Source organism: Chenopodium quinoa, unplaced genomic scaffold (assembly GCF_001683475.1).
Source record: "Chenopodium quinoa cultivar QQ74 unplaced genomic scaffold, ASM168347v1, whole genome shotgun sequence".
Classification (NCBI taxonomy): Eukaryota; Viridiplantae; Streptophyta; class Magnoliopsida; order Caryophyllales; family Amaranthaceae; genus Chenopodium; species Chenopodium quinoa.
In genome coordinates this window covers 404,506-427,215 of record NW_018742907.1, presented here as the reverse complement: position 1 = coordinate 427,215, position 22,710 = coordinate 404,506, and the positions used below count along the sequence as shown (strand labels likewise).

Genomic DNA, 22,710 nt, shown 5'->3' with positions numbered 1-22,710 from the left:
AGGAAGATAAGAAGTTTGGGGTAGTTATTAGGAACGCCGTACGAATTGTTGAGCCGCATCTTATAGTTTGTGTATTTATAAATAACTATGCAGGCATATTTTAAACTTGTAAAAATTTTGCTAATTAAGAGAAATATGTAAAATCGGGTAAATCGTAAATCGAATCATATGACATATATGAATCGTAAAAACGTATGATTCCAAGATTTAAATCGGGATTTAATAACAACAATAATTGGTGTGGATTTGAAAGATAATAAGTAATTTGACATGAAAAATTGTGAAAACGTAAAACTTAATTAAAATATAGGAAGTGAAATGTTGTGTTATTGCACGATTGACAAATCCAACAAAAATCACATTGTATAAGAAGTTCCACTTTCCATAACATAGAGGAAATTACTCGCTTAAATTCAACTTTTAGCTTAAATGTTCAACCAAACAATATTTTTCAACTTTAATTTCATATTCATGGAAAAAAAAAACTTCATAAAATTTTAATTCACCAAACAATTATTAAGGACATGTTCTAGTTATCCTCACAGAAAAAGTTTAGTAAGGTCCAATCGATTCTAGTTATAAGTTTTAAACATCTCCAATAAGTTAACTCACTTGATTGTACTCTATTGATTCAATCTAGTCTATTTATCTAGATCCAATAATTTCCAAACAATTTGCTCTCTAGCAAATAGGTCTCATTAGGTATTTAGGTTCAATAAGCTCCAATCACGTGCAATAAGCTCAAATTAGTTTAGCACGGGTACAAATAAATAAGTTGATGATAATTCACGCAAAAAAACACATCATAATTTTAACAAAACCCGCTAATACCGTAACATGATTAAAGAAGCCAAAGGGTAGATGAGTAATGTACATTTAGTCCCTAATTAAAAGGGGCATCTAGTTATGAAGAATCTAAACAACTCCCGAATATCCACAATTTCATCTCAAACGTACCACCAACTGCACAACAACACATGGAATCAAATAATGGACTCCTTCCTATAAAATACAGGCAACATCAACTTCTTCCTTCATTGCGTGCGAGAGTTACCAACATTTTTATCATCGTCAACGAGCAATGACTTCCTCTTCGTCCGCCATTGTTATTCTCTCTCTTCTTCTCATCGCATTCGTAGCTGCTTCTTCCGCAAGCTTCGTCGATGTCGATAGCAGCCTCCTAGGTAGCAGCAGTAATCAGAGAGAGTTCGATTACTTCAAGTTAGCTCTTCAATGGCCTGGTACCTACTGCCGTAACACTCATAAGTGTTGCCGAAAGAACGGATGTTGCCGAAAGTAATTATCCTCTTTTTTCCTATTTGATTGTTTTTGTTATTGATTATTTGTTGATTGTTGATTGTGTTGGAATTTGGTGAAATTATTGAATTAATTAGGAGTATTGGATCGAATAGAAGTATTGTTAATCTTATGTTGTTGATCATTTAATAAACGGTATTTCATAAGGCTAATTGTAAGCATTAATTATATTTCACACAAATACTAGTGCTATTAATTTAGGAATTTATTTCTTCAATCTTCAAAAAATATAAAAATTTAGGAATTTATTACAAATCACGCTTTATTGTAGGCTTTTTCCTATTGAGTGCAATAAGTTCAGTCCAATAATTTCAATCAGGTTTAATAAGTGCACATAAGTTTAGCAAAATTTAGGTGAAGAGAGCGCACCCTTTAGTCCCTTAGCAATTTAGAGGAATTGTCGGATTCAAGACAATGAATTTTACGGATGATTAAAGTGCATTTTATTTAACCTTGTAGAATTGTTGATAGAGCTTGTGATTGTAGTTGATATACAACGAGAATTGCACCAAGAGTTCTCATTAGTCATTTTGGAGAATAATCTATACGTGTCTAATACGTACATAGATTAGAGTAAAGTTTATTTATATAACTTTGTTTGCATATTCAAAGAATTAGGGCTTAACATAGGATTTGAGGAAGCGACTGACTTTAGATTAGCTTGCATCTTGAAGATGACCGGTAATTGATACCAGTAGCTCCCTTGGCAAATAAATTAATGTAACAATAGATAAATATTGGTTGTATCCTTGAGTGATGGATGGTGTGCGTGCATGTGAGAGTATTGTTATGGATCCAAGTACGGGTCAACGGATTCAAGTGTACACTCGGCGTCCAAGGCAACAAACCATGGACCAGCAACAAAGCAGAGGGCAGCAGCAACCTTTTAGCAGTAGTGCAGGCAGCAACATCACAAGATATTAAGCAACAACATTCAAGGAACAGAGCTACTTTTTTTGGAAGAACCCATTTTGAGCAAGACAACAAAGGAAGCAGTTATTTCACTAATTTGGAAAGAAGACCTTGGGCTCTCCTTTTATTACTTTTGTTTTATTTCTTTTGGGAAGGTATGAGAAATTGAAGGGTAGTACTTAATCTTAAGCTAGGGGGGCAGGGGAGGATATCCAGAAAATTGTAAGGAAACACAGAGAGTGGTGGCCTAAAGCTACTCAGAGACTCATGGCCTCAAGTCATGTTTTGTAATCTATCCTCAGTACCATTCGCACTGATTAATCAAGCCCGGTTCAGCACAACTTTACAACATAATCAATCTCAATTACTTAGCTAATTAGCTGAAGTTTTCTTCATTACATTGTCATTGATACCTACAGGGGAAGAAGGCAACGTAGAAGTCGCTGAGCTTGGTCAGTAGGGTCAGTCCCTGCCAAGTATGAAGTTAAATACATGAGACAACGCCTGGGAGTTTTAGGATTTTATAAGCTACGAAGTTGTTTTTGAAAACATTTAATTGTTTCCATTTTGTGAAGTTTACAAACTGACAAATTGTTTCTGTATTTCTTTTCTTTCAGTTCCGGTCCTCCTAAACACTTCACAATCCGTAAGTTTACCATAATAGCTTTATAAATTCTAATTATATACCCTGTATGTTATTTATGGCTAAAATGTGCTTAAATCTGTGCAACCTGCAGATGGCCTTTGGCCAGACTACAATGATGGAAGCTGGCCTTCTTGTTGTACCAAGTCCGAGTTTGACGAGAATGAGGTATATCATCTTCAGATGTGATCATCACAGTCGTTCTTCTAATGAGTTTCTAAAACCTTGTGCTTGGTAGAGCTTTCTGATTTTTTTTTTTTTATGACAACATGGATTTGAAGTGCATCTTGTTCTAGACTCTTATGTTACTTGTCGAATTGATTGTTGTCATAAAGCGTCTTTCTTCCACTATGTATCTACTTCTCACCTAAGTTGTATGCGAAGGAAGTAGTCAAGTTACTGGTGACATGTGGTATCACAATTCACAATTGTTTCTAATGTAGCTTGGAATCTACTTTCAATCAAATTCTAGGAGAAACCCTTAAGAAAAGAAAGTAACAGATATAACTCATATAAGTTGCAATTTACTCATGTGTACTCAAGTATGTATACATTGAGCTATGGTGGTATTGCTGTAGGTACCATCAGAAACTCTAAAATGGATGCATGCACAGCTTAAATCGCTGCCTTATTTTTTAGTGCATGATTCTGGCATGTCTGGCATGCATTATTTACATGGTGTTAAAAATTATAAATATGCATTCTATGTTTCTAACATGAAATGGACCAAGATATTTTCTTTCATGACTCTTTCCTATCTTTTCTGGGTTCTAGATATCAACATTGCGCAAAGCATTAGACGAGTATTGGCCAACTCTAAGCTGTGGCTCACCATCATCATGTTATGGACATAAAGGCTCCTTTTGGGGACATGAGGTGGTTATTACGAATCAATTACTAAAATCATGGACTTACTTGTATTTATATATTTTCCCATTATGTATCTAACTATGCCTCTCTTTTGTATCCTTGTGGTGCCTGTTTTGAATGATCAACATGTCAGTGGGGTAAGCATCTTTGCCTTCTCATTATTTCTTACTTCAATTTGTGTCAGAGATTTTACATTTTTCGGACGAATGACTAGTAAGTTGGAGTTGTGCTGAATAGAGAGATTTATTAGTTTTGCCTTGTGAAGAGTCCAAAAAGTTTCTTGGGTTCAAGGTAGTCATGTAATTTATCCGTCTTTCTTGTGTATTAGAAGTAATGCAATCATCAAATGTGGTGAATTTGACAACTACTTGATGCTTGTCCTTAAAATCTTTGATTTTGCTGCAATTGCCTCAACAAGCAAGAGTCTTAATAGAGAGAATCGATTTTAATGCTGACATGGGCTTAGTAAGAATATCCACTTGGGTTCTAAATGTTGTTTAGTACTGGATCAAATATAGGAATCATACCTAAACAAAATCATGTTCTGTCTCTTTGGACTACAATGGATTATAGTAATTATTTTGTGAAAAGGTCTTTTACTTGTTATCATGAAGATCTAGGTTAATCCCTTTCCACCCAAGGTTTTATAGGAAAAACTCACTTTGTAATGATAGGCATAATTTTATGTAGATATAATTCCCCTTAATTCATAGGCAAGACTTGTTGGCTGCTGGAGAAGCACATGGGTAATGGTCTAGTATGGTTTATAGAGCTATGACCAATTGACCAGGTACCTTTGTGCCAACAGATTTAAATCCTGAGGACATGTGATTAATGTTTTAGCTTGTAATCTTGAAATGTAAATTCACTTGTTAACCTAACATTTTATTCCTTTATTTGTTGTGGTATGTATTTCAGAAAAGCATGGGACTTGCTCTTCTCCAGTGGTACGAGATGAGTATAATTATTTTCTGACAGGACTCAACGTTTACTTCAAATATAATGTCACCGTGAGTGCTTTGGAAAATATATTTAAGGATTGAGAGATTTTCTGTCTCTTTTATCCCATATGCTGTACTGAAAATCCACTCAAAATTTTCTTATTCTAATCGGTATCTCTTTTTTGTTAATTCAAGCTTTTAGCCTATTAATTTACTCACTAATAGATTTTGATGCACTATTGCAGCAAGTTCTGTTTGAAGCTGGATATGTGCCTTCAAATACCGAAAAATATCCGCTTGGTGGCATAATTTCTGCCATTGAAAATGCTTTTCACTTGTCACCTGTAGTAGCTTGCTCAGGTGATGCTGTAAAGGAACTATATTTGTGTTTCTATAAGGATTTTAAGGTTAGTTCTGATTATTGTGTTCCTACTTTCAACCTCTTTAGCTGTCTCATATTAATCTGCTTCGTGTGAAAAGTTGTGTTCATGCACAATTTTCCTGGACTTTTGATTCTAAAATTTTATTTTTCACTTTTATACTGTGGAGAAGGAAACAATATTCGCTATAGTTCTTAGAAGATTGGCAGAGAAATTTTACTAAAGTGTCTATTTAATTGAAGTTTCCAATAATTTTCTGCTTTCTCAAGTTATTGTCTGTAAATCTTGTATTGATCTCTTTCATCCAGATCTAACTACAAGGTTTTAAACTTTTGATGACATACAGCCTCGAGATTGTGCAACTGACATCAGAATTAAACAAAAGGTGGATTATTCAAAACGCTCATGTCCAAAGTATGTCAGCTTACCAACTTATGATTCTTCAGGTAAGCTCTTCATATATATTGTTGTATGTTATGTATTGGTGTATTGCCAATTGTATTGGTATGTGGACTAACTGAACTCTCTCATTAAACTTTTATTGCTTGTTAAGTAGCTTAGTTTGATGCCTTTTTAATTTAAGATTATGTAGAAACTGCCTCTGCTGGGGGTAAGATAGCACAATATGATTCATAAACTTACCTCATTCTTGGCGGGGGCCACTTACAAATAAGACATGGTAGGTTTTAGTACGACTTCATGTTTTGCATTTTTTCCTCCTCTTTCCTACCCATCTAAGTGTTAAAGGCTTATCATCTATCTTTGTTAATCAATATTGAACTTAAAAATGTGGTACTCTGACCTTTGACTCCTTAGGATTGATTATTTTCCCTTCATGGTAATTAACTTTCAGATAGATCTCCCTTTATTCCATTACTAATCTTTTGAATGATATCATTTAGATTACAGACTTTAAGCAAATCAGTCCATATTTCTGGAACCTTGGCCTATCATCGGTGGTCTGAATCGCACTGTAAAATTTAAATCAGCTATCTAATGAACAAGGCTCCTGTAGTCCTGTGTAGCTGGAGGAGGAATAAAACTACTGGAACTTTTGTTTGGATAGAATTGTTGAATTAATCGAATTAATTAGAAAGAAAGGACGGATGAAAGATAAGAAGATAGAAAGGAGTGAGGGTAGGAAGGACCATATACTCACTCTTCTTTTGGGTTTTTTCATCTGAGTCTTATGGAAAATACAGTACCTCTCTGATTATGTCCCCTTGAATGTTGTGTGGAGCGACTATGAATCTATTTCTCTGTTCAATTTTTTTGCCTTAAGAAATGTTCTTGTTTAAGTAAAGGGCTTATTTTTACTTGTATTTGAGAGTGCTTTTCTTTAATCTTTTGCTCATTCATTTAATGCAGATGCATAGTATATTGTACGTGCTGAATTAATTAATCTAATATAGTTTGACTAGCTATTCAGTAGGACACAGAGAGCTGATTGCCAAGTAAAGCAAGCAGCTCTATTTCTGTAGCTGTGTCACTGAAACTATAACCATTATTGCGCTGAGCTTATTTTGTGTACATGTGTTTGGTTGATTTATATGTGACAGGTTAATCCCCTCCCCCCTCCCCACAAGTTATAAGTTAAACCTGTGTACCAATCAAATATGAACATAATTTCGCACAAGTTTATATTTTGACAAGAGTTAAATCTTCTTGCCTACTAGTAAACTGATGGAGTATAGCTGTGAAGTGGATGTGAAGGAACAACACATAGTCATGAACTCATGACTAATGAGCTCGTAACCAATCAATAACAGTTCTTCATTAATGTTATATTAGCATCTTAGATTGTCAGACAATGTTAAGGATTCCTCTTTCTGAATTTCTGTTGATTCATTCATATGTTTTTGCATATGCCAAGACTGCCAACTCACTTCCTCAAACAAAGTTTGTTATCAATAAACTCGGTTGTATCATGCATGTGCAGTTATTCCAAGTTCCATGCTAACATCAGAGTGTTTTGAATATCAAAATCTTCTTCTAGACTTCATTACTGATAACTTAGTCCGTGATGTTTGCATATACTGCAGGCCAAGTAATTACAGTGGAACGCAGAAGTTGGATCTTTGTTTTGATAGTCATCATAATCAGCTTATAGTAGATATGTATCTCCATGATTTCTATAGCCATCTGCTATGTCAAATCAATGAAGTAGCATCTCATTATTGTCTAGACAGATATAAGGCATTTGAAATTTTGAACAGAAGTTTTTGAAATCGGAAGATTTGGTTGTTGATGACTATTATTTCAATCAAGTTTATGATTTTAACTTATGGTGTCGTTCCATGTTGGGTTCTATGTACAACATGAGATTGATACCTTTACTTAGTTAATTGCTATGTGACTTTGGATTTCTGCTAAAAAGCTTCTTCTGTCATTGAACAGGGCTAGGAAATATTGGAGCTTATAAGTCAATTGCAATTTGATACGAAGGCTCTTCCAGATGCAGTTGGGTTATCACTGAAGCGCTGGGACTGACCCCTCTAGCATCCAAATTCATTAGCCGAGTCCTGCAAATTATTTTCCATCGGATATCATACTACTCCGCATAACAAAAGTTCTCACACGAGACGAGATTTTTCCTTACTGTCCTTGCCAGTTATCAGAGTCATGCTGCAGACTGTTCACACGTTCAGTACTTTGCATATGATCACTTGTCTTGACAATTATTGCTTTATTAGTCTATCACCATACAAATATGTTGTTTGTGTGGCCTGAAATGATGTTACTGGCTCTTGTTGTAACGCATTTATTTAGTCTATTTTTACAAGAAAACGCTGTACAAAATATTGACGCAAAGCTCTTTCCTCTTACTCTTCTCTGTTTTCTCTCCTCTATTCTTCCCTTTCCTTTACTTTCATTTTTTTTTTTAATGTATTATTTTTCCTGTAATCAAACATAGGAAAACCCTTTTCACAATCATGTTTCCATTGAGTACTGTTTTCTTTGAAAAATTCTTACAATCAAAACAAATGAAGCTTTAGATTGTTTTGATTATATATACGAAGTAGTTCTATGAGTTGATTAAGAAACAATCCACACATTTATGATATGTCAAGATTTTCAACAACTAATTTACGTTTCTGTATCTAAAATTCCAAATGAAACTTATTATCTAAATTGGCAAGACCAAAAGCTACTTAATATTTTGAGCAACGGTTTGCTTATATAACTTATTATTTATGATATGAGTAGCAAATTTACCTATTAAAGTTGGTACCTTGAATAAGGAGTAACAATTTTACTTTGTACTCCATATTAGACAGTGTTGCAACATCGCTTTGTGATAAAAGATTTTTATAAACTGATGGCCCAAATCTTGATTTTAAGTGGTGTATCCCACTATCCTAGGGGTGTCAGGGTCGGATTTGGTGAGATTGGGTTGAATATTTGAGTCATGCTAAATTATTATGTCAATGTAAATAAAAATCTGAATTAGATATTTTTCGACGAGTCGCTTTCGAGTCGGGTTGGTTGTGTCATGTTTTAACACCTTTAGGTGTTTGTGCCAATAAGCCAGCAACAAAACCAGGACTCAAAATCACACTCATTTCTCTGATTCTCTCCCTTCACAGACCACTGCGCCCTGTGCTCCTGTCTTCTAAAACCTTCCAATCATTCCCAAAATTAATGTAGTAAAACCCTTAAACCCTAACTCAAAAATCAGAACCAATTGAAAACAAGATTTGGGGGCATAATCAAACTTTCCCAGAAATTGAACTCAATCATTCGCGAGGTAATTAATCGTTTTCGAATTTATTTTTGGTTGATTTTTACATTAGCAAGCAGCTCAATTAAACTTTCGAATTTGGGGGTTTAATTCCAGTTGTTGGTTTAATTTTTTCATGTGAAATTTGCGCTTATTTTGTATTGAATTGTATTTGGTATATGTGCAGAAGCCATCAGTTTCTGTAATTGCGGTTTTCTTCAATTGAATTCACATGAAAATGTACATTTTCTCACTCTTAATTAGTCATTTATCATTCATTTATTCTAAATCTTATTTATATGCTTATAAAATGTCAAGTAGTTGCAGATAATATGAAACGGAGGTAGTAATTATAATTAGTATTTGGTATGAAAATTGTTGCAGCTTAAAGATCAATGCTGGCCTCCTTACTAATTTCGAAGTGCTCGATTTATTACGATCGAGAGGGGCTTCCAAGGATCCTACCCGGGCTATGTCTTTGTTAAAACTGTCAGAATTCAAGGTCGATACTTTAGCTATAATCGTTTCCATTTTTTAAAGCTGAATGCCGTGTTTTCGATTTCGTGATATGGAGACAATTATACCTACAGTTGCTGTTTTTTTTTTTTTTTTTTTTTTTAAAAAAAATTTCTGGTTTAGGTTTATGATTATTTGGTTGAGAGTGCTGCTTGTGATCAGACTAGAGAAAGTATCAATGATTTTATAGCGAACTTCAAAGAGTATCAGCTACCTAAAGCTGAGTTGATCAACATCATTAACAATCGCCCCTCTTCTGCAGTCGAATTGGCTCCGGTACTATTCTGTTGAATATCTTTTCTCAATTTTGTCTTTTAAATCTTCTACATTCTATAGTTGTGATTGTTTTTGCATAATTCTTCCATGTCCTTTGCTTGGCTAGTACTCTGTAAATGAGTGTTTGCAATTGGTAAATGTTGGTGATTTTGAGTTGTTGTTCTCTGTCTGATAAGGTTGGATGCGCTCAGAACTTTTTTTTATACTGCAATGGCCTCTTCATGTTAGGTTTTGTTTTATGCAACCTTGCTATCGATAGGAAGCATATCTTGTAGTAAATTTTACATAATCTAATTAATGCTTAGAATTAGGATAGAATCATTAGCAAGTATTAGCTGTAGGATAAGTTCCTTAATTTTACTCCCTCCGTCCCATAATTTCGTGCCTATTTCTCAAAATACACGGTATATTAAGGAGAATGGTGGAAGTAGGGGAATATTTTATTGAAAAGATAAAAAGTAGAGAATGTTGTATGGGAATAATAAAAAGTAGAGAATATTGTATGAAAAAGAGAAAAAATAAGTAATGATTTTTTGGGTATATGTGTATTTTGTATGAGAAAGATAAAAAATAAGTAATAATTATGCGCTATTTTTAGAAACAGGCACAACGTTTTGGGACACCCAAAAAGGAATACAGGCACAAAGTTATGGGACGGAGGGTGTACTTTCTAAGATATCGAAAAGTAAGCTCAACCTAGATGCAAGTTCTTAGTCATCTTATGATAGACATCAAACAAAATGATGTTTTGTATTCCTATAATTTACTGCTAAATATTCACATACACTGCAAACCCTGACTCGTTCCCATTCAGATGAACTGCTGATGAATAATGAACACTAATGGAAGATATTTATATTCCACTGAATGTGCCCAGAACTGTAATTTCTCTTTACGAATTTAACTTGGAGAAATTACTGAATGTGCCCAGAACAGTAATTTCTCTTTTCAAATGAACTTTTAATGAATGAGGAAAGACTAATTCATGAGGTTGTGGCATTTGTATGTCCTATGATGATTTATGCTTCAAAGTTCAAAGTGCCTTATAGAGATTGAGGTGGCCTGGTCCAGATTTTCTCCAGAGTCTGATTTATGCTTCACAGAGACCCCTTTAGTTGTAATATTCACGAGGTAAAGAAATACAGCTATTCCTCAATTCAAATTTATGACACCTTTTTTGCTGGGCTAAACACCTCATTGAATCTAATTTAAATATTTTGATTTCTCATTCTCCCAGATTTACTTTTCTTTCCTTTCCTTATCTCTATTGAAAATGAACCTAGTGGTAATTGTATCCTGGTCCAACTTTAGCTCTATGCAATGAGAAACAAGCTTTACTTGATTCTCCCCGACCACCAACTGCAGTGTAAATTACTTCCTTGAATGTGGATGTGTAAAGTTTAGTTCAGTTGTGGATTATAGTTTTTTTGAGGCTCCATATGAGCTGGATTTGAGCTTTTATGAACACTTTTTTTTATTATTTCTTTCATTCCTCGACTTTCCTTCCCACTGAGCTTATTCAACAACTTCTCATCTTCATCCTAGAATCCTGCACCTCACAATAGATAATGATCTTGAACTTGAGCTCATGAAGATTATTTATGGCACCCCTCAATCCAACACTAAGCAAATCTATGGCTCATGTTAATTCAAAAATCCTAAAGTATTTGGCTTGGTTTTGAGTTTGGAAAGAAACCAAGGAGGAAGATTTAGAAAGATAATGTAGAACTTGGAAACCAATCTGCATGTCATCTTTTTCTAAGTACAAAAAGATGACTGGATTGTAGTTCATTCACAAATGCAACTTAATAAAGATGTTTTACTCTTGAGGGGACCTCCTGGTTACTATGGTATTATCTCATTGACTTTGACATTAATCATAGCAAGCCTCTGCTCTAGCTACAAAACTTTTTTTTTTTTGGTAGATAAATAGTGGGGGTGGGCAATTTAGTTGCGACGCCAGTCACAGGTTTAGAAGTTGGTTAAGTCTATGCTTATGGCCTAGGACACATAGGTGGGGTGGGGGAGGAGAAAACCTTGCATATATGTTTCTGGTGAGATCTGAGTTTAAGGTGATTTTGAAGACCACCTACTCCTTCCACCAGTTTAGCCCTTGCTAGCTGTGCTGACTGCAAGACATTATACAGTAAGAGCTTATTAACAAAACAAGCTCTCGAAATAGAGTGGAAATTTCATTCCTTATTGAAGAGGTAGATTCTGACTTTTCTGAGCAAGATAATTATCAAGTAACTGGAATAGAATCATTAGAATGGCTTCTTAATATCCCTTTTGTTGATTAATGATCAAGTTTGTTATGTTTAATGCATATGCCTCTAGTTTGTAGTATTTCGTATTTATGTAATTGCTATGGCTTTACCTTGAAAGTCTTTTTCAAAATTTTCTTCTTATTTCTGTTGTACCTTTGATCCAGGCAGTGCTTGTGTTGTTTCTTTGATGTATTTCTGAGTTGCATTCTTATCATAAGTTTCCCTCCCTCTCTTTATTTACAGATCATTGAGGCATTGGAACAGCGCAATTGGAATGATGATACGTTGGATGAGATGGCAGAGCTGATAGTTCAAGTGCTGCCACCTCGTCCGGACCAGAAAAATATGGATGAGGAGGGAACTGCTGAAGATAATGGTGCACAAGCGACTGATGAGAATAATACTGCACAGGTGGCTGCCGAGGATAATAAACAGGTGTCTGATGGTGATAATGGAGAAGAAGAGATGGACGACAGCTGACCTTTCCTAGATGCTTAGATGAATTTGTGCAGATTTTTTTGAATTGTTAGTTAACCACTTTCTAGGTTAAGATTGGATCAGAATGCATATATATTATATAATGAATACTTTTCTTGGCACACCTGTCTTTAAGCCAATTTCCTGTGTCATTAGTGAAGTGCCTATGTGTTTTCTTGTTAGCCCTTTGGTTACAAACTTAACACTCCTTCTGTCCTTGTCTACTACTGTAGTTTCAATGAACGTATTAATGCCATTGCTATGCTCATACAGTCATAATGTCATACCCACGGTTTTGATTACATTATACAAGTTACAGATATTTATCAAGGAATAGAATGGCATCTAAACATCCTTTTCTGTAGTCAATACCCGAGTTTTTGATGTTTTTTTGTTTATATAGGAAAGGATTAAATACACTGGTTAGAATTTGTGATTTTTTATGCATTATTATTGAATTGTTAAAACTTAAAAGCCTCACCTTCAGAAGCATTTTTAGTTTTTATACAGTACTGCTTTTAATAGCAACAAAATCTGTTACTTCCAGATGATGCCTATCCTGTTTCTTTGCTGCATTTCCTGAGTTCCATTCCGTCATTATCATTCCAGAAGTATATTTTCCCTTTTGCTTTACAGATGCATTGGACCATTGCAATTGGGACGATGATACATTCAATGAGATTGTGGGAGAGATGGTGGTTCAGGTGCTGCCACAACCAGCACTATGACAAGGGAGCCACCAAGGATGTTTCTGCACTAGTGGTTGACGAGGATAATGCAGTTTAAAGAGATAGCTGCAAGTTTTTTTTTTTTTTTTTTTTTTTTTTTATTTATTTTTTTTTTTTTTTTTTTTTTTTTTATTTTTATTATATATATATATATATATATATATATATATATATATATATATATATATATATATATATATATATATATATATATATATATATATATATATAATGCCTAGATGGCTAGGTCTTAACACTATGATCAGCATGGCACATTTATCTCAAAATTCGATCTTTAATACTAAATAACACTCAAATCTAACAATGAAAATGCTGAGAAAAAAAAAAAAATGTGAACTCAAATGGCCTACTTTCAGCCTAACAAGTCCTATATAACCTCTTATGCCACTCTTTGCAAAAAGTATTCACTGGTTAAATGGCATATAGCTTTTACAACTTTAAAATTGCCATACTTTTACAATGCCACAGGCTTTGTTCCTCGGTCAAAAACTCAAAATTTAAGCTACAAAATATTGAACATCTTTATAACCATCCATAGCCCATGCTATTTACATCACAGAAGAATTGATCAAACTTCTTTCGAGCAACATATGAGTACAGATCAGGGAAAATTTACTCTGCCAAAGCTTCATTTACAAGGACAACACAGCATCGTAGTATCTCACCAGTTGTCAGAATCCGGTAGGATCTTGGTGAATGATACCTGAGAAAGTGAGAAGAAACCACCACAAAAGTGTGAGCAGCATTCAACAATAAAAAACACTGGATAGAGGAGAGAAATAATGAAGAAAGAGAAAAAACAGAGTTCTCTGAGAATATTAAAGAAGTAGCTAGATCTAAAAAGATGTGAACTCACATCAAAGATCATCCACTAATTAATGCATTCAGGTGTCTGCTTATTGAACTGTTCTTGCCTGCATCCCGCGTACAAATTTTCAGTAATACACAAGTATGATGACACTTAGATGGTGATGGACTCTGTAGAGCCGTACCATCATTATCCAAACCCATATTTTTTGTGAATTTCACAAATTTCTAAGGAACAAACATTTCCAGAAACAAATTAGGTGGCTTCACTCCAATCATCAAAAGTCTGCTTCATCCATTCTCTCAAACAATGCTTTGACAAATGTTCTGGTATATCAGCCTGAAAAACCAACAGATCAATAACGTTATCACGCCTGATAAATCAAATTTACCAGAAATCAATAGACCAACAAAAAAGAATATAAATCATACCAGGCTCCAAGAAGTTGAATAGCCATCAGTAGAGAGCAACCAACTTCTAGAACTAGACTGGGTACTGAATTTATCATTTGAATCGTCAAGGTCAAGCAAATCCTCATCACTTAATTTATCACAATCTCGGTTCCTTCTCCTTTTCTTTCTTTTATTTTGCCTCCTTCTATGTTTAGCATTAGTTGCTGATTCATCACCAAAGTCCAGTTCATTCTCGTCTGAATTTCCATCACGTTCTATGCCATATATACCAGATTTGCGAAAGCCAATGTTATTACTGACAAACAGTGCTTTCCAGGATTCAGAAGTATGACCTTCCTTAGATAACCTGTAAAGAAGGCTCCATGAAAGAAGGCCAAGCCATTTCATCACTTCTATAGTCTTTGAGTTTAATTGTCCCTTGGAAATCAGGGCCAAACTCTTGGCTTCACTTGTATTTGTACAGATCTCTAAAGCTAGATCACTAATTCTAGCCATCTCCTCCTCAGTCCCTTCATTATGTACCAACCGTATAAGTGGCCTTCCTTTATTAAACAACACATTCAACAGAAACAACTGGTCGATAGATACTTGGTCACCACACTTACAAATAACGATCTCCAGCCAATAAGATGTGTTATCGAAATTCAGTAGTCTCTTTCTTCTAGTAAGAAGATCGTGAAGCATCAGCAAAAAAGAAGATAGGTCCCGCTCATCAAGAATGATTAAAAGATGTTTACAAAGATAAGAAAAAGATTCATCCATAAAAAAATGACCAACAACTTCCCAGACTTCTTTCAGATTATCTTCATACATTAAATCAATGAAGTAATCTATAAAGAACTTAGTATCGACTGATAATATTTCACCATCTTTTAAAGACTCTGAAAATTCCTCTGACGACCAAAACTCAGGTACATTTTCTATAAAATTCTCCACTGTGCGTTGAACATCCAAATCAAGAAAATAGTGAGGTTTTGTTGCAACAACTGCTGGTGACTGACCATGTTTTCCTTTCCATTCAAGCTCTTCCCAACATATGTCCCTGTTCACAAAGGCAAACTGGGCCAGTGACTTTGCACCCTTACCATGTGCTGAATCACCCACAATAGAAAAAGTTGAAAACCATTGCGAGATTCGTTTGGGATGTCCTGCATTGATCAAATATCATGCTAGAATCAGATAATTCTGTAGAGTTATATAGCAAAGACTTCCAGAAACAGCTCAATTTGCCTCGTTTATAAAAATAAATATAAATTTACAGGATTGATAATAGCAATAAATCGTGGCATTAAAACTATGGAAATCGGATGAAGGAGCTACAATAAGTAGGTAACTACTACTCAGTAACAGTAGAATCATATACAGAGAAATTACTGCTAAAAACAAGTACTTTAAGCATCAGCATAAAGTATAAGCAACAAAACTAACTTACCTTCAAAGAACTTTTCAAGCCTGTGACATTTCTTAGCCAAAATTATCCCAGCTTTCTGTGGCCTCCTGTCAAAGAGCATTTGAAAGACTTGAGAAGCAATATCCCACTTACGAGGCTTGGATTTCAACAACCTCATAAATAGGTCACGCTGTTCAGATGGGGTGATTGAACTTAAGTTAGAAATAGCCTCACAAAGCCACAATCTAGCCTCTGACCGGCCTTCAGAGGTAATAAGTCCCCATATGATCTTTTCCAACTCGTTGTAGAGGGGCGTTCTTAGGTCAGCAGAATCAGAATTCTTATCATCACCCCAAATAGGTTTTGATAAAAAGAGTTCAATCATCATGCACAATAAAGCTGCCAATAATTTTGATATGAATACACCTCTTTTATCATCTGCAACAAGAATGCACACAATCACTCATATGTCGTGAGATGCTCAACAATGATAACTATTATTAAGCTAATAAATATATCGTTCCCAGACATTAAGTAATTAGCTCGAATATGGAATAAACTAAATTTTAAAGTAAAATTTATTCCAAATAGTACAGTGGGAAATTTCTTGACAGAAATAATATTAAAACAAACACACACATAATTCACACGTAAAAGACATAAATCGACATAGAATTAGTAAAACAATTAGCAATGCTTTAAGCTGTCAGCTTGGACTAAGGATTTGATTCTCATGGATGGTGCTGCAATGTGGATGGATAAATAACATCAATTGGTCGGCTCTTCGGAGGAAATGAGTTAAACTATCATGGTAAAGAAAAATTTCTTTCCATATGGAATTAATAGCCACATATACTATTTTGGATTGTTCGAAAATTTGTTACATTTTCCAAAACCGTGACAGTCTGAATTTGAAAGTTCCAATAAGCCAGAACTTAAATCAACAATGGAGGACAGTGTATATTAACCTAACTGTTAGATACTAAGTATAATTTATTACATACCAAAAAGATTCAAATCCGAAATCGAATATTTAAAGTTGAACAAAATCAACAAACACAGAAAGTTGCGTTTTACAGAAGATGAATATGAAGACAGTATAATCACGAGTATGAGCAGAATCCCATATTTATCAAAATTCCAAAATAAAACTCAAAAATAAATCAGAAATTTTATTTGAGCTATGCAAGCCAGTGTAAAATTAACCAAGATTAATTCGAAAGAATATAAGATAAAGATTAATACCTAGCGAGTAAATGACTTCGATTTCTGGAAGAGTTTGAATATGCCCTAAAACGTTTCCTCTCAATTTGATCTTCAATTTCTAAATTTGGGGAAAATAGTGGAAAAGAAGAAGGACGCTCTTTCTTGTTTCTTCTTTGGCTTGTGTTCTAATGGTGAAATAACTGAGTAATTATTTTTGAGGGCCAGGTGAGGTAATGAGGTAATCAAAATTCGGCCACTTCTAAAAAAAAATGTCGGGCTTGTCGAGTCAAAACGAACTTTTCTTTCAGGTTAAGTTCGGATTTTTAACTAAAAATATGATTTTAAATTTGCCTAAATCCGCACTTTTTTATCAGGACCGGATTGGGTTAACAGACTGGCTGGGTCATGATGATCACCTCTAAGGCTAGGTTTGCCAAATGACCCAAATTGTAAGCTAAATTGCCAATTGAGTGGAGGGGTTTGTTAAGTTGCCAACAACTTTTTTTTCTTTTTTTACAATTTTTTTTTATATTTATCGAAGGACTCATATACGATGAATTCACATCAGGATTTAATTCCCCTCGTGAGAAAAGTCTCTTACAAACAGTGGTGGATATTATGCAAATACTTCATACAAGATTAATCATGTTTTCTTTAAAAGAAGAAATCTATATGTCAATATGCCTATACTAAAGTGGAGAATTTTTTTACTTCCAGGATCATTAATTTGCTCGGGAATTTCATTGCTACATATCTATTATTATGTTTGATTATTGAGTTATATTTCTCTAGAATTTTTATTTTTCAATTAAATATTGATTTCAAAAACCGAGCAAGGCTCAGAAATTATCTAGTTTTTTTTATTTATTTTTAATGATGATTTGGATTCTGCTCACACTTTAATGTTCAACATTACTCATTAGCAATTGTGCGGCTACAAGGTGTAAACTTATACGTATGTTTAAAAGAAAATTTATGTCTGTCCATAGTAAATTAGTGGTATTGGGATATGTTACACTTATGGTTCATCATCATTTTTCAAAAGGTATAATAAAGTAAGGAAAGTTTTAGTAATGGATTCATTACCATGTACATTGACACTTTGACAGGACACTACAATACCAACGCAATAAGGATTGAATACCTTGCAACCTTTTTGGTTTTTGTAAACATCAGATGTTGGTTAATCTAGCCTGCAGCCTGCTTTACATAACTTATGGCCATTCAATTTTGAAGCTTGTGTATTAGTTCAAGAGCATAATCATAGTAATAGCTAATTTAGCCCAAACAGAAGAAGGAAAAAAAAAGGTTTAGAACTATAGTTGTAGCAACTTAAAATTGATCCAGCTACAGTTGAACGTTTGGCATATCAAAACCATACATTAAAACACAATTGTAAGAAAAATATTTCACAACCTGTAAAAGCATGTCACTAACAAAATTGAATTTCTTCAAGATGTAACAAAATCTAGAGGTCTATGACCAAGTTGTCCTCACTCATCGTCTGAATCCTCATCGTCATCAACTCCAGCTGCCGAGTTCAAAGCATTCAGCCTCTGTATCAAACTAGCCTTCCTTTGCTCGTAAGTCAATTTCTTCAGGTTGTACCTGTTCAAGACAATACAATTAAAAATTAGCTCCAGTAGAACAACGCATTTTGCAGTTTATAGAATCCTACCAACATAAAAGAACTACAAGTGTTCTAGTTCTTACCTCTTGTGTGATTTAGGAGCCTCCTTCTGAGACTTCTTTGCTGTAGGGTCAGCCCTTATAGCAGAATGAACCTTCTTGTACAATGCCTCAAGACCATCTGCGTCAATCCCTGTCTTCACATATTCACTGAAGTGTGTCTGGTACTTCTCAGGCTCATCTTCCATCAATGTCTGTAAAAAGATACGGTGCAAAAGTCAACAGCTTGTATAAGAGAAATTTAAGGCACTCATGATATCTAATTCACAATTCTCATGCATTTCAACATACACAGTCACAAAGATATAGAAATAATATATCAACCATTAGAAATTGGCTACTGTATTGAACTTTAAATTCATAATACCACATTGTTTTGAGTTTTCAACACTCTCCCGAGAGGAAAGCCATGCTGACCATTTGAGTAATCAAACTTGAAACTTTTTTTTAAAAAAAATTCCCATTTTTTGGGTACAATTTGTCATAAAAGGACAAGAGTTGGAACAAAGCAACAAAAGTTTGGAGGCATCATGAAAAACATTAATGAGTGGTCCGTGGTATAACAAATAAGCTACAAACTGCAGACTTACCTTCATGTACCCAGCAACGTGCCCACCGTAGATATACTTGCGGTGAACGTCAGCATCAAGTTGCTTGCCATCCTTGCTGAATCCAGCAAATCGCTTGTCACTGTGAGGGATATCAATTCCTCCATCAAGAGCTCCCTGGCAGCAAGACCGAACTAAAAATGAGAAAAATTTGAAGAGCATACTTCTAAATCTCTTTAAACAACTTGAACAAATTTCTTTTAACAAAAGTATAATTGTTTCTGTTAATGGATTTGATTTGGGCATCATGAACAAATTTGACACAATCATTCAGTACACAACAATAAGAAACTCTTTATGTGAAATCATTGTCTGGAAATTATACGAATTACTCATTAGTGTGCAAAGAGGGCTAAAAAGTAAAAACAAACACAATACCTTCAGTGCCCCAAAAACACGGTTTCCAGTAGTAGTTCTTATAAGACCTACATCAAGGAGAGCACGGAAAGGCCTCCTAGTCTCTGCTGGTTCAACAGAGAAGTCTTCCCCGGTTGCCTGCAAAGAAAGGCAATCATTGGAATTAGATATTATGTTTATAAAACACATAAATAGAGTTGTTACTGATGTCCCAAAATTATAATATAAACATAACATTCTGAACAAGTGTTTCAGAATAAGATTTTTTCCAAACATTTCTGCAACTTAACATAATGATGAAAGATTAACATGCATCAATATAGAAATCCAAAAGCCCAACCTATATTCTCATAAAAGAAAGAACTATACCTCAACATTTCCTTCATACTCTTGATCCATATCAAGCATCTTCAAGACCCTTCGAGCCAAAAGAAGGCCAGTGCAGTATGCTAAAGTTATGAAAGGGGAGGTTAAAACTTATCCTTCTTATTAGTTAACAGTAATAAACAATGGATAAATAAATAAATAAGCTAACCTGCAGCATAGTTAGTGAGACCAACTTTGAGTCCATACTGAGGAAGCTCGTGGGCATACGCCGAAGCAAGAACTGAGTCACCAGTGATGCTAGCGGATATAATTTGTGCAATTATGTCTTTATTTGTCTAATAATAGGATTAAGGATCTTCAAATATACTAACAGTAAAGAAGAATACACATGCACCCAAAAAAAACTCACTGTATGGTTACAAATTGACAGTCAGGCCTTTGAGCAAAGTTGATAACTAATGAAAAATATCATCCTAAGATCAAGTTAAACATTTAGCTCCTAGCATTTCACCAATCAAGAGTCATTATCCGAGAATACCAAATTACCATTACATATGGAGCTTATAAAAGGCCCACCCCTTAGATTTTGATAATAAAGGATCTTCCACAAAAAAAAGCTAAGCCAAGGTTGGAAGATTGTAATCAAATAAATCACAAATAAAATAAACATTGACGGATAATCATGTTCATGGCCAACATGATAAATCAATAAAGGCGACTAATGTTTAAGTCCATGACTCGTTGAGAGTGCATGCAACATTAAAAGGCCATACATTAGAATTAAACTATAGTCAAGATTAGATAGAAGCACATTAGCAACAAGCTGAATCCAGCAAACTGGATTTAAAACTCGAAAGATAAGGATACAAATCGCACAACGAAACGATACTTGGGAGTATTGTACTTGTTCTTGTCCTGATTAATCAGGCGATTCCTGGCCCTATAATCAGTCTTACCCTCTGCAAAACACACACAAGACAGAACACGGCTCAAAAACCCAAAGCACAACATACGAAACAAAATGCTAGAAACAATTATCAAACAAACAACGCACCACGCCTTCTCTTGAATTTAACTTGAAATCGCTTAAAGTAAGCTCTTGTCTTTTGAGCTTTCACGAAAGCCTGTACAAATTAATTACTATCAGCCCAACTTATTTCATTGTAAAACCATCTAATTTCCTATTACTTCAGCAATTACATGGTAATAACCCAGCAAATTTAGCTCATAAATTATCAACCAGTTACAATCATGAAGCAATTCCATTGTTCATCTCTTCACTGTATATCGATAATTAACAATTTTTACACGTTAATCAAATTTAATGGCCAGATTTCTCAAAAACAAAAATGCGCATCAATCAAACATAAGAAATGCAGGGTCTTTTTTTTTTCTTTTCTAATGGGTTCATGAATTTACACAATTTAAGACCAAAAAAAATAAATAAATAAAATACCATTATCATATAAAGTGTAGAGTGAAGGTTCTAAATTCAATTCAGAAGTAATTAACAACATAAAGTTTTAATCTTCATATAAATTGTAGAGTGGGTTTATAAAATGCAACTTAGAATTAATTAAACAACATTAACAGATTAATAGTTAAAAGTAGCATTAACATGAAAAAACTAATTCAGAAAAATAAAATTGACATTGAATGTAGATAGTAGAAGAGAGGAAGAGGAGGGGTTACCATGGTTGAGCGCTGGAAAAATGAGAGGGACGAAAGAGAGAGAAAGGGAGTGAAGCAAAAAACGGAGGTGATGATATACCTACCCACTTTAAACCCTAAACTTCATTTTATTTGGGCCTTAACCCAATCTATTCATTTAGTAGTCCACCTTAAAATTAAGTGGATCGATGGGCTGCTTTATTTTAGGGCCATTGCATGTAAAAAAGAAATAAAATAATACGGTAATATAATTTATCCGGGTTTTTTAGTTGACACATTTTCGTGATTACATTTGTCAATATAGATTTCAAGTTGTAAATTTTGTAATCCAATACACAAGAGACTAAGAGAGATAGGAATTTCTTGAACAAATTGCACTCCGTTGTAAAAAAAAAAAAAACAGTTCTGACATACTTTATCATTTTAAATGTAGTTTTTCTTTTGTTTTTTTGAAAGAAGTGCTAGAGGATATTAAATTTCATTAAATAAAGTCATATGACATCTACAATTAACGATAATGAAAACATTATTAACAAAATCAAACAAAAATTAATCAGGGAAGGGCTAAGAATCCAAATACATAGATATAACACTTCGGTACATTTTCGATTCGTTGTCTCATACAACTTTTTGAGTGGATCCGTCATTGCTTATAATTTTGTAACCTGAATCCGAGCCATAATTGTACTGATTTTGTAACCTGAATCCGAGCCATAATCAATCGTAGCCCCGCACAACTAGAGACCTTATTAAGCGCAAATAAAACCTTGTCTTTCGAAAGATATCGAAAAAATAAAACTTTGTCTTTCGAATGAGATCAAAAAAACCTTGTCTTTCGAAAGAGATAACCTAAATAACAAAGAAAACGTAAAAGAAATTAAGATTGGGGCTTTCCATCGCTGAAATCCGATGAAATCCCCTTCAAAATTAATAATGAAGGCTAGAGTTTAGTAGAGTGTTTTAGATGTAGTTTTTTAACGTTAAATATTTTTAATTTAGTGATTAAAAAATTATAAAAACTACATATTTCATATAAACAAAATACACATTATTACGAATCTAAAGACCAACTTGATATTTTTTATTTTTTTATATATATATTGATAATCGTATATATATATATTATATATATGGTCGTTTAGTCACATCACATCAAGTTAATCAGATAAATT

At 34.1% G+C, this 22,710-nt stretch overlaps 4 protein-coding genes across 5 annotated transcripts; 2 read left to right on the top strand and 2 right to left on the bottom strand.

Moving 5' to 3' along the window:
- The first annotated feature begins 937 nt into the window (after positions 1-937).
- Positions 938-7,894, top strand: LOC110727504 (ribonuclease 2-like). 2 transcript variants are annotated; one of them, XM_021907064.1, is made up of 9 exons: positions 938-1,296; positions 2,847-2,875; positions 2,967-3,040; positions 3,647-3,748; positions 3,876-3,879; positions 4,661-4,752; positions 4,929-5,090; positions 5,410-5,509; positions 7,106-7,311. In XM_021907064.1, exons 1-9 carry the CDS (start codon positions 1,082-1,084, stop codon positions 7,171-7,173), a joined length of 846 nt encoding a protein of 281 aa, XP_021762756.1. In that variant the 5' UTR covers positions 938-1,081; the 3' UTR covers positions 7,174-7,311. The 2 variants fall into 2 exon arrangements, with proteins under 2 accessions (XP_021762756.1, XP_021762757.1); XM_021907065.1 differs by lacking the exon at positions 7,106-7,311 and adding an exon at positions 7,461-7,894 and having other exon boundaries at positions 941-1,296.
- Positions 7,895-8,581: 687 nt separating this feature from the next.
- LOC110727503 (DNA-directed RNA polymerase III subunit RPC9-like) lies at positions 8,582-12,604 on the top strand. The gene is made up of 5 exons (XM_021907063.1): positions 8,582-8,811; positions 8,972-9,024; positions 9,169-9,286; positions 9,424-9,576; positions 12,087-12,604. Exons 2-5 carry the CDS (start codon positions 9,017-9,019, stop codon positions 12,321-12,323), a joined length of 516 nt encoding a protein of 171 aa, XP_021762755.1. The 5' UTR covers positions 8,582-8,811; positions 8,972-9,016; the 3' UTR covers positions 12,324-12,604.
- A 797-nt stretch (positions 12,605-13,401) lies between these two features.
- On the bottom strand, positions 13,402-18,083 carry LOC110727501. Its single transcript, XM_021907060.1, has 5 exons — positions 16,926-18,083; positions 15,723-16,118; positions 14,309-15,438; positions 13,926-14,216; positions 13,402-13,772 (listed from the first exon to the last, which is right to left on the bottom strand). The coding sequence occupies exons 2-4, from the start codon at positions 16,066-16,068 to the stop codon at positions 14,133-14,135; spliced, it is 1,560 nt and encodes a 519-aa protein (XP_021762752.1). The 5' UTR covers positions 16,069-16,118; positions 16,926-18,083; the 3' UTR covers positions 13,402-13,772; positions 13,926-14,132.
- Positions 18,084-18,183: 100 nt separating this feature from the next.
- LOC110727502 (60S ribosomal protein L5-like) lies at positions 18,184-21,665 on the bottom strand. The gene is made up of 9 exons (XM_021907062.1): positions 21,560-21,665; positions 20,922-20,991; positions 20,735-20,826; positions 20,076-20,202; positions 19,910-19,989; positions 19,562-19,678; positions 19,166-19,300; positions 18,600-18,769; positions 18,184-18,494 (listed from the first exon to the last, which is right to left on the bottom strand). Exons 1-9 carry the CDS (start codon positions 21,560-21,562, stop codon positions 18,380-18,382), a joined length of 909 nt encoding a protein of 302 aa, XP_021762754.1. The 5' UTR covers positions 21,563-21,665; the 3' UTR covers positions 18,184-18,379.
- Positions 21,666-22,710: the final 1,045 nt, after the last annotated feature.